At 37.3% G+C, this 12,802-nt stretch overlaps 1 protein-coding gene across 3 annotated transcripts in view; it reads right to left on the bottom strand.

Annotated features, from left to right (window-relative positions):
- Positions 1–54: 54 nt before the first annotated feature.
- gnb4a (guanine nucleotide binding protein (G protein), beta polypeptide 4a) overlaps positions 55–12,802 on the bottom strand; it is a 32,912-nt gene continuing 20,164 nt past the window's right edge. For all 3 annotated transcript variants that reach the window (XM_067454372.1, XM_067454373.1, XM_067454371.1), the window contains exon 10: positions 55–4,006. In XM_067454372.1, coding sequence (XP_067310473.1) covers positions 3,900–4,006 — 107 coding nt within the window. In that variant the 3' untranslated portion in view covers positions 55–3,899. The remainder of the gene's footprint in view (positions 4,007–12,802) is intronic.

The following is a 12,802-nucleotide window of genomic DNA, read 5'->3' as shown; positions in this document are numbered from 1 at the left end:
AAGCCTCAGGAACCCAGTTCTCTTACCGACAAAATAATAACATGCAGACAAACCTCCTTGATGAAAAGCATTTATTGGTTATGAGAACAAATAGTAACAGGTGTCACTGCCACTGCACAAATACAAATAAATTCTGGGTGTTAAAATTTAAAATAATATTTTTTTTAAAAATCCCACAGAAAGTGATCCTTGTTTTCTGAACCAACAGTTGAAATAGCCTAATACAAATAGTTTTTCAATAAAGCAGTTAAAGTGATTTAAGAGGAATGTGTGTTAGAAATCAAAAGGCAGTTATGTCTGCTGGTTTCATCCATGATGTACACACACAATGAGGGACAGAATCGCAGAACGCAGAATTACTAAAGTGAATTAAAAACAAAATCATTTGGTCTTTAATCAGATAGTTACGGCATATGCAGGACCATCCAGGATCATTTATTTTGCACAATGAACAAATTATCCACAAGTGGATCTATCGCTATATAAAATACATCAAAACCACTGAGTCACAAGCTTGGGTTGGTGACAGGCTTTTGTTTCTATGCTTGATATCTGTATCCTGTATGTTTACTAATGGAAACAAAAGTTCCTCCTATGTACTGTAGCAAGTGAAAAAGCCATCACACGCCTTTGTCGTTAACACCTTTGAATACAGCAAACATTGCATTACCTCTGACACACTTTCATTTTTAGAATTGTAGGCAGGGCGTTTCTTTGTATTATTGTGATCACATGATTGATGTGAACTGCTGCAATAAGGAAATCAGCCTTAGGGTTTCAGTGCAGTAATTTCAATGTTTGGCAGAGTAAACCACCTCAGCAAAAACAACCATGGCCTAGTTCCGACATAGAAAAATGCAGCTTTTGCTCACTTCCTCTAACAACGAGGCCAGCACACTTGGAAACCCAATGTTGTGAGGAAAACCATTTTCAAAAAATATAAATATCCAAGGCTCTTAAGTAATGCACCAAGTGCCTACTGTAAATTACCACAAAAAAAGTGATTGCAAAGCTCTGGATATCACAGAAGCTACATCAATTAAACATGATAGTTCTAACACTTAAGATTTAAAATGATTTTCACAGTTGGTAACTGTTCACAATGATTTAGTTCTTCATGTGTGTGAGCGCAGTGAATCATAAACCATTCAGGTGTTTTTTTTGTGAACATTTGAAGGAGCAAGCCGTTTTCTTCAGAGTTAGCAGACTGTGGTATCGCTAGCACAGTGTTTGATCTTATCCATGGGATAAGGCTCAGTAAGCTAGCTGAAATATCCATAGGATAGTATGTAGCTTGCTCCTTACGGTCATGCTCATGTATGGGCTAACTAAGATTGAACTAAGGTTGAACTTTCAAATAATCTGAAATGAATGTTCCATGTTCAATGCAAGTTAAGGTCTTCACACACACAGAGACAGACCGAAATTAAATGTTGCAGTAAAATACAATTTCAAAAGTATAGCAAAACTTAAACACCAACATGAGACTAATTAAATATAAGCGTTCTGTCCAAAATTGAACAAAAAGAGGAATGACGTTGGTAATGATGACTTAGAAAACCTAAATAACACATTGTATGTGCTTCAACACAAATTTCTGCTTTTTAAAAGGTGCACAATTTTTCCTAGAAAACAAGGCATGAGACAAAATTACTTTGTGTAACTCACATTGTTGGTATTTCTTAACTTGTATTGGGACTGGAACATTCCTTCTAGTCAATTAAAGGACTATTATTTTGATGGGACTTGGACGTCATAGGAATTATGTTGGTTTTACTAAACCTTCATCATACTATGCAATGTTCTTCATGGACCTTAATACAACGGTCTAAATGTTGTAAACACAAAACAAAAGAGGAACATCACTTCCACCTTTGTTGGATGTCCTTGCATATCATAACTAACTGCATGAATCAACTGAAATATCAAATTAATTGTTTTACATACGTTTACCTAATGAACAGTAATATAAATTAAAGGCATTAACAAAAAAACACAAATCTTATTCAGAATACTGAAAGCAATTATGTAATGTAAATGTAGGATGATTCATTTCGCATGTATTCTTAAACGTATCAGAAAAAAAGAGAGAAGAAAAAAAAAACAATGCCCAAAACTAAGCAACCACAACAAAAAGCATTTTTTATATGCTCACAATGCCAGTCTGTAGGTTCATTCATACTGATTGGCACAAAATGAAGGTGATTACTGATGGTTCAAGTGAAATATGACTTGCTTTAAGGTTGTTTTTTCTTCGTTTTACAGAAACTGGTAGAGGGCTCTATACCTTCAATACTCACATTTGTGGAAAAATACGCACAGTGTAGCTTGTGGTCTATGACAGATTTTAAGCTTTCTTGTCATAGATTTAAAGCACATTAATTCAAATACGTGCAGAAACACTAGTGTGTGCTGTTTTGCGTGACTATTTTCTAGTGCAAAAGCTTACAATCCTAGCTAGTTTCTCATCTAAAAGGGCTCATAGTGTGTGTAGGAAGGCAGACAATGTCAGAGTGGCAGTGACCAAGGCCTCTTGTCAGGTATTAGGTTGCACTTCCAGCTTGCTAAACCAATGGCAAAGTGTCACAAAGCAAAGGCCATGCTTGGTGTTCGGATTAAAAACAAGACCAAACCAAACCTTGCAGAAATAGTTCAGCTAAAAATGCATCGTCATTTACTCAGCCTCAAACTGTTCCAAACCAAATTTTTGTGCGCTTACATGCATGTAAATGCACCATGAAAGAGGCTCATATGACTTGTGTACCAAACCCCATGTCTTCTGATGCTGTATGACTGTACAGCCCCGTAATTCACTGATAATTGCAAATGCTGCACTAGGTCTTCCTGAAATGTTCATGAATTGCTTCGTGCCGATTCAGTCAACATTCAATACCCTCGAACTGGATGCAGAGCTAAAATGTAGATTGCAAAATTTCAGTTTGCTTCTTACTCTTCGAATGTAGATCTAGGCACCAGGCAAAAGTCATCTGTGTCCTGTTTTTTTCAGCATAAATGCATCAGAGTCCCCATTTATTGTGACTTCTTGGAAAACATAGAACAGCACAGTCTTCTTCAGAATTGTTCTAATTTCAAAAGAATAAAAAGTCATAGACAGATTAATGTGAGTAAATGACGACAATTTTCATCTGTGGGTAAACTATCCCAAAAACCATGAATGTATATAATGCATGTCCAGCTGGATCAGTATGGAAAGCAGCAAATCTAGTTATAATAAAGACAGAAGGGCTGATGGAAAATCCTTCTGTGCACTCAGTAATAAAGTGAAACATGCCAAACATCAGCGTTTCTCTCACAACTACATACTACCAACCTCAGCCTGAACCATTTATGATAGAACAGACCAACACTGACAAAGCTAGCCAATGCAAACTAAACTTAAGGTCAAAGCTCAAACACTGACGGCCCTACAACACTGTGGCAGCACCATCCTTCGGTTCATTACATTGGCCATTGTGTGTGGCAAATAGCACTGTGATTGGGGACAAAGAAAAAAAAAATCCTTTTACACAGGAAAATAAAACAGGCACAGCTAAGACACCCATCATGAGTATCCACACACCAGAACACCCAAACACTGTCAGAAGTGCATATGTTATACATACAAGCATAAAGAATGGCAGATATATACAACACAGTCTGTCCCCCACCTCTCGAGTCGAGACGTGAAGCCAGAGAGACAGAGAGGGAGCCAGTGGAGGCTCTTCACTGCTGGTCCTCACCTCTTTGACTGACTCTAGGATAGTGGGATAGTGCGGAGAGAAGAAAACCAGGTCATCTGTAAGGAGGAGAAGGAAAGGGAGGGGTCCTGTGTGGCAGTGGTGCACTACAGTGACTCTGTGATCAGAAAGAGTGGCTCCTCGAAGTCCTGCCCAGTGAGGTCAGTTCCATATCCTGAGGAAGCTGTCCCAAGAACCGGTGGCCACAGCCATGCCATCACTGGTCACCCCCAAACAGCTGACCCTGTTGTCATGCCCAGCTAGAACGCCTTCAAAACACAACAGCAACAAAATAGCAGGGGTTAATATAAGTATTTTCTGGACTACAGGACTTTTCAAAATTTTGAAACCTTCCTCAGGTGTGTTAAACTCGCATTGCAGTGGCAAACATGAATAGCGACTTACGGTCTTAAGGACTTGGCATAAATATTTGTTATTCAGAATGAATCAAAGTTTTAGCTGCAAAAAAAATTTTTGATTACACTTTGGTGTACAAGTAGTGTTATATTTTGAGGGATTAGTAGACAGTGGATTTTACCAATACCGACCGGTAACTATGTATGCACCAGTATGAACATTTTGGCCGAAAACCGATAACTCTTTATATTTGAATCTTAATAAAAATTGAGATTAACATTGAGAGCCTGATTACAAAAACAAAAGGCTCACCATTAAAAGCCATATCCTAAACACTTCAACATGAACAAACACGTACAGTACAGATGGGCGATATGAATGATATGCAATATAAACAATACAAAATTGGCCTACGATAGAGATTTGAATTTGCGATAATATGTGTTGATGATGCAATCTACCCGCGAATTTAGAGCCACAAGCTGCAACTGACTGAAACACATTATCGTATTCGTCATCTTGAGTAAACACAAAGCAAAACGGAGAAGCTGGTGACACATCCAATATTTGCAGCAAACTATAGTGTGTAGGGCAAATGGTGTGCGCGCGCGAGCGCACTTACCCAGGGTGCCATGACAACAGTCCAAGATATAGTAATGCTGCCTTCACATGCTCTCAAAATTATCATAAATACACATAAATTAACGCCCTCACATTTTGAAACTTGAATGTAATGTTCTTGTAATCCGAGCTCAGTGTTTTGACTGAATAATATTTATTTCTCGCAAAACCTTATAGTATGCCTCCTGAACACTTTCCATATATGGAGCGCGTCTCACTTTATCATTGCGTGATACTTTTGTATCCTTTTCGTAAAGTTTTAGCCCGAGTGTCATTCACTGCCATTATAGGAAAGACTGCGTGCAGGACTTTTTTCTTTTCTTTTTTCTGCTTTTGAGGTCCGAAAAAATAGAACATATGGCATTGGAACAACAGCAGGGTGAGTAAAGGATGGCTTTATTTTTTTATTTCAGGGAGAACTATCCCTTTAAGCTTATTCTTTGTTAAAGTCTCTTTATCTAGTGTAATTGATTTGTATTTATGCAACATTATGTTGTATCATTAGAGTTTCACACAATAAATGTTCTACATACAACTACTCTTTAAAAAAATGTAGCAGTTCCTTAACTTTTCTAATGAATTTTACACTCCTATGGCCAACTTAATTTATTAAAAAATGGTAACACTTTACAATAGCCTATGGTTTCATTTTTGTTAGCATTAATTAACCAACAATGAATGGTAATACTTCTACAGGATTTATAAATCTCTACATTTTCAGATCCAAAGTTGTCATAAAGAATAAATATGCAAGTGCCATGCATGAAATCGGGCCTCTGCCCAAACAATAAGGAAATGATTTGAATCAAAACATATTGTTAATGAAAGAAATAGGACTTCTATTGTTCTCGTATTTTATTAATAATTTATTATTAATACTTTTTTTAAATGTTTAATATCACAGTAACATGTTTAATATATTTCAAATAACAATGCTGCTTAAGAGCACACACTGAAGCTGAAGAGCAACTGTAAACTGAAGTGCTTAGAGTTAATTAACAACTAAACGCATCATAGAACAATCAGTAATTTATGCAAAATAAATATAATATTAGAGCTTATATTGGCACAAAAATCACACACAGGTGAACTAGTAGTCAGAAGACCTTTAACTCCTGACTTCTCAGGTTTGAGCTGAGCTGCGGGTTATTAATAGCCTAGAAATCTAGACACACCCTAGCGGCAGCAAATCTAATCTGCCCGCGAGTGTTGTCTAGCAACTCTCAATACCCTTCGGAGCTGTAAAGGCCAAACTCTTGTCGGGGTTAATCACATTGTGTATAGAGTCGGTGGGCGGGGCCATAATGACCATAGACATCATATAGGTAGACGCCCTATTGGCTGCTGGGCGCCGAGATTTGCGGCGGCCATTTTGAACCAGTCGTACTCCTAGTTTCGTTGCATAGCAGCAGTTAAGATGCCAGAGCACTGTGCAGCATTTTCCTGTTCTAATCGGCGAACCATTGCAGGTAGGGCTCGCGGGATTACTTTTCACAAGTAAGATTTAACTTTGCCATTGTTATATTGGTTGTATTTTGTCCTTAAATCCAGATAATTGAGAAGGAGCAAGGATCTTTGATAGTACTATACTGAAATCGTAGCTAGCTAATGTTAGCTAAGCTATGTATCTCCCTCAACTCAAGTGTTTTCCACATAACTTAAGTTACTATTCAGATCAAAAAGATGTTAGAAAGCACTTGTTAGATGCACGAAACTTACTTTTAGCGTTTGGTAACATTATGTGCCTATTAGTACCAACACAATCCAATCTGAAGTTAAAACATGCATTGCTGACCGGGCATAATAACTATCGTTGTGTTGCAGATGAAGGCGAACAGAACAATCCCAATCACAAAGGCTGATGCGGAACTTTATCAGAATATTATATATTTAGAGAGTGTGTGTGTGTGTGTGTGTGTGTGTGTGTGTGAGAGAGAGAGAGAGAGAGAAAGAGAGAGAGAGAGAGAGTGTGTCACAAATCATTATAAATTGTTTCAACTTATTACTTCATTTTCAACCTATTACTTATTACTTATTTTACTTCAACTCTCTGTTTCTGCTTCTTGATCATATTATATATATATATATATATATATATATATATATATATATATATATATATATATAGTGTGGTTTTATAAATCCCAGTATATCCTATATCACATATTTTGATTTTGGACGTCTGGACACTTTATATCTTATATCAGAATATTATGTAACTGTTAAGCCCACTATAGCCCTATTCGGACGGTAATTGTTTCTCATGTGGACGTCTGTAAAATAAATTTGCATGCCACCTCAGTGATAAAACTAGTCTATTCGGATGCCGATTTATTCCCGGTGGAGGAGCGAGTGATCCTCCGCACCTGGGAAACACTGCTCACGTGGTAATTCAAATGATTGTCTGCTGTAAAAATGTCATATGCTTGGAATAAAAAGAATTTAAAAAATAATATTTAATAATAAATATTAAAATACGCTGAACCATGTGTCCTGTATCATAGCTACATTAATGACCTTTGCAGCAAAAAAAAACGCGTTAAAATCGGTTAGGTATTCAGTGAGAGATGATTAATTAAATGCGCTGACAGCTCACTGCACCTGGCAAACAAGTTACACTGAGTGGAGCTGGCGACCGGTTCAAGATGGCGGCTCCACGGCTTGACCGTGCCAATAGGCAGTAGTGCTCGATAGGGCGTCTATCTATATGATGTCTATGATAATGACGACGGCCAAGTTGCGTTTGCGTGCTTCCAGTAAACACAGAAACTTTTAAATCAGCTTTGACTTGGAGTTAAGCTTTTCTCAAAGAACGGCACTGAAGTCATTCTTAAAAAGGGAAGATGTGTTCGGAGTTTTGCCAACCGGATACGGCGAATGTTTAATCTATCAACGAGCTCCGTTTCACCTTCGTTGCTCTGGTTGGTCGTAGCGATATCCTATCGCGCGCAGAGGGAGTCTGAAAGACAACTGTTTATCCCGCTCCTCGGATTGAGCCCTGTCAATGGTGAGTTTCCAGACCAAACATCTTGATGTGGGTCTGGCTTGTCAGGCTAGGTTATTAACTCAATGGAATCAGATGTTTATACTACATAAACTTAATATTACGATTCGATTTATATTCTTATAATGACACAAACTTGACTGTGCTGTTCAGAATGCATTGTGGACGCACGCTTCCCATCACAGCATGCTGAAACACAACTAAACCGAGAAAATTCACAATGTTTTATTACAAGAGGGTGCTTGTCATGAAGGTGTAACTCCGTGGACAAGCTCTTCCTCAACAAACACGTGGAAACAATGTTCTTTTACAGTTGTGTTCTCATTATATTTTTATGTAGCCTATATGTCAGACTTGCACTGAACATGTTGCACATAACTGTATTTTCCTGTTCGAAGGGATTCCAATCATATTTCAAGCACTTCAAACCCATTATCATGGCAGCTGGCACATCTAAAGTGTATCATCTGAAGGGAATAATACATTATCTATTGGCCTGAATATATTGGTCAAATTTTCTTATCGGATCGATAACATTAAAAATCATAATTTATCGGCCGAGAACGACATGTTGCAAATATATATCTGGCATCCCTCCCGATAACTTAGTTGGATAGCATTTGCAAATAACCGATAGTTTTTAAAATCAATACTGGATAATAAATAAAAAATCCTTACAAGTAAAACAGTGCTGAAGCCATGAAACAGTGCTAAATGAAATACATATGCAAATATGAATATATTAAAATGAGAAGTTCTACAGAACTATTTCTATAGAAAATAATATTATAAAAGAATGTTTCTTTAGCTATAACCTAAAAACATTTAAATTTTATAGATAACACTTTGCAAGTCCTATTTGTTAACATAGATTTGTTAGCTTACATGAACGATATGCATTATGCAATATACATTTTACAGCATATATTGATATTTGAGCAATAAAATTGTACCTTGATCGTTCATGTTAGTTCATAGTGCATTAAGTTTAACAGATCAAAATAAACATTAAGTATTGTATACATTTTTTAATTGAGTTTAATGTTACAAATGGAATTTTATTGTAAAGTGTTCCCATTTGTATAAATCCAAACAGCCATGCTTTTTAAGAACACAACGATTATCTAATCAAAATAACCAAATATTTTGAAATCGAATGCGTTTCTGATTTGTTTATATTTCTGTCGGCTGCATGACGATACAGTTTGCTCTCACATCACTAGTTGATGTTTTAAAGGGGTGATGAATTGAGAAATCAACTTTCCCTTGGGCTTTTGATATATAAAAGGTCATGGAAATATAAGATTATCCTGTAAGTTTCAGAGCTGAAAACTTCCTTGTTAGTCAAAGAAAAGCTTTTATAGACACCAGGCTGAGCAAATGGTCCTGTGCTTCATACTTGCGTCATTGCACGACAAAACACGCCTCTACAGCACGTCTAATCCAGTAGCCTCACCCACCGACTCACGGGCTCGTGCTAACTGGTCAACAACAATAAACATGAAGATAGCAAGATATTGCGCTATTCCTGGTCGTGGAATGTTCTTTGCATACAGTCACTGCATAAGATTCCTTTGGATCCTAATATTAGGAATGAGTGGTTGAACTTCCAGCTCACGTGGGGAAGACATTCACTTCAGTTCACTGCGGAACCATTTTGTAAACAAATCTCCGGTCTATGATGGATTTGGATCCGACAGGAATGGTGCAACACACTAATGTGAGTAAAACATGTTTTTATATGTAATAGTATTGCATTGTTATAGATCGTTTTGCTTCCGTTTGCGCGTCTAGCAGAAACATACCTTTTGCACGCTGGACTCCAACACATATGGGCCAGGGCTCGCAAAGCCCGGCAGGCCGATGAATTATTATATTCCGTTCTTGTTTTGCTATTCTCTCTCTTGTTGACATCTGAAGGGCGGCTCACGCGCCGAACGTGTGTGTGTGTGTGTGTGTGCGCGTGCGCGGTTCGCGTTTATATCGTCCGATCTTGCAGGCTATGTGTAATATAAAAATAACAGTCCAATCAATCAAGGGTAGATTAGAAATAAATCATTGTGTTTGTTTGATAAAAACGTTTACGAGCCCTGTGATCGAGAAAATCATTCCGGTTGCTGCTTCTTCCTCAATCTCTCCTTTCCCTGAACTGGCAGGGGAGCTTAAGCTCATTAAATATGCAAATCTTATCCAATCCTAGCCGTGGCCGTTTACTTCTAAGTGTCCAGTGCGGCACGCCCATCAAAACCCAGTGTTTTGGAGAGAGCCTCAAAACTTATAAGTTATGATGTTTTTGAATGTAAAAAACACAAATATCATTAGTTGACCTCAGACAACAGTATAAAAAAATTTAAAAAGCCAGTTCATGACACCTTTAACTGCTTGAGGTACTGCTAAAATAAACCTTGGGAGAAACCAGACTCAGTCGAGAAACCAGACTGCCAGTTCTCCTCTGGCCTATTAACACACCGTGTATGATTATTATTCTGGCAACCTTACAGGTCAGAAATCATATTAGATCGGAATATTCAAAATTTCAGGGTATCACGCAAGAGACGGGTTTATTTAGGATGGTACGTCGATTACACAAGAGTATGAATACATGAAAGATCGGAGTTATCGGAGTTATATAAGCACTCTCTGTGCAGCGCAGCCTCACTTGTTAGTATAAACAACTTCAGTGGGTTTCTATTTTGCCTATTATATTATTTGGCCTTTTATTTATGCCAGCAGACCTTTATCAAATCTCTGGTACTGTGTAATGACAGTGCACCCTTCTCAGTCGCTCTAGAAATGGACACAATCAGGAAAATCTGTATGGATTTTTGCTGATAACTTATTGTTCCAGCTTTCAGTGCCGATTAATCGGCAAAACCGATCAATCTCTAGTGAATGGTGTTCTCTTCAGTGAAACAAAAGATTTTACTAGAGGCCGACCGATTCATTGGCACTGATAGCTGATTGGTGGAACAATCGTTATCTGCAAAAATCTATGCCGATAATTGTTCTGGGTTGCGTCCATTGCTGAAGATATTTGGGAAGCAGTGTTAATTTCGTTAATGAAGACAATGACGAAAAATATTCGTCAATGGCCACTTTTTCTGTGACTAAAACGAGATGTTGACAAGTTAAACACAGGTAAGCTATTTATTGCACTTTATTGAGCTACAGAGTGCTTAAATGGGAGCAACGCCATCAATGTGGCCTCTATAGGCTAATTCTGTCACGTGAAATTACATTTATTTGCGTTAAAGCCCTTCTTGACAAACTAGTTTTTGCAAAATTGCTTTTAACGGAAAAAAATTGTGTCAACATTTGCAAAAAAACGTATTGATAATTGGCAACTCCATCAGCTATATTGGTAAACATTAAGATGCGCTTAAGCTTTTTTCGCAAAAAAAAAAAATTGGATGGAAACCTGGCTACTGATGCCTCGTGCTGTTTATTTAAACACACGAGGCTGCGCACTGACACTTAAGATGCCCATTTAAAACATTTAGAGAGCTAAACGGTATGAATACAAATTGCTACAGTACGTGTTGTCGCATCATTAAATAGTAATTAATTGGCTGACTAGATGTTTCTTTAGCAGACAAAGAACAGCAGTACCCTATGTTTGCTGTCGATAAGCACACTAACATTACTGGTACCTCAAGCGGTTAAAACAATGTGACAACACTGTTAGAAACACATCCGATTTCAGTACTTTATCAACACATGTATTTTGTTATTTTGAGCATCAAGAGTTCTAAAATAGAAGCAAATAAAGTGTGAGACTATACATACAATACTAGGGATGGGCATTTCAAGCAAAAATAATATTCGAAGATCGATGGGAATTATTTGATTATTCGAAAATCGCAACTCCTCCCCCGCATGCAGAGTGAGAGTGAGAGTGAGAGTGAGAGTGAGAGTGAGAGTGAGAGAGAGAGAGAGAGAGAGAGAGACTATGAGAGACTATTCACGATGAGAGACTATTCACATTCTTGTCTCTCATTCTGTATCATAACAAACTGTTTAATTCATTAGGGCATAGGCTATATTAACTCAAGCCATATAATTATTGTAACATGCTGAAACATTATTTGATGTTATTTGACATCACCCCAAGTTACTGTAACTGAGGTATGCCACGCAAGTGTAGCCGTGTGTGAGCAACACTCTGGTGCACGTTGTTCAGGAAGCGTGCGGTTTAGCTGATTACAATGTCATTAGTTCAATAACGTAAGGGATGATGATAGTGTTGTTGAGGATTTACCTTAGATATGACCGAGAGCCTGTGTTCACAGTTTTTTCCTTTTTCTTTTCTTTAATCCTCCCATCTGATAATTCGCACTGTTACAAACACTAAAATAGGTCACTTTTGTTTTTAATGTTAAAGTAGTTATAATTCATTTTTTTTCATTATTAAATTAATTTAGAAAAATGTTTGCAGCATTTTTTGTTTGTTAAATTCAAGTTGTTGTTTTTTTTTTAAGTGCTGAGCAAGCGGCCAGCGGCAGACAGTGAGTTAACCACGTTTGATCAATTTAGCCTCTCAAATCAACACTTCACTTGTCTTGCCTAAAGTCAATAGATATAAAACACTTCAATTATATCACAATATTTCGGTTTATTATCACCACCACAGTAAAAATGTGTTTTTGACATGTTGAGGCATGGGCTGATGCTGCTTGCAATGATGCTTGCAAACGAAACGGGCTACATAGGCCTACAATCTACAAATAAAAATAAATAATAAATGTTATTACAAAAAACATACAGGATGTCTTACCTTAAATTTATATAAATCCAATCATTAATTCCTTGTATATGCACATTTAACGGAGTTCACATCAACGTAAGCAACAGATATGATCGAGATGCATTTAATTCATAATCAGCTCATGCTCAAACATCGTGATAGAACTGATTTGTATTGTGTGGACTTGTGTTGTTTCCACCAGTTCTCATAGTTTCTTTTATTGAATTAATGTCTAAAATATAAAAAGGAGATGCCTAAAATGAACGCATCACCACCACATCAGCACCGAAACCATACACTGGTAATGTAAGTTACAGGTAAATACAGGACCACAGCCGA

This window comes from Pseudorasbora parva, chromosome 9, assembly GCF_024679245.1.
Source record: "Pseudorasbora parva isolate DD20220531a chromosome 9, ASM2467924v1, whole genome shotgun sequence".
Classification (NCBI taxonomy): Eukaryota; Metazoa; Chordata; class Actinopteri; order Cypriniformes; family Gobionidae; genus Pseudorasbora; species Pseudorasbora parva.
The sequence above is the reverse complement of the archived record's forward strand: the minus strand, read 5'-3'. Positions and strand labels throughout refer to the sequence as shown.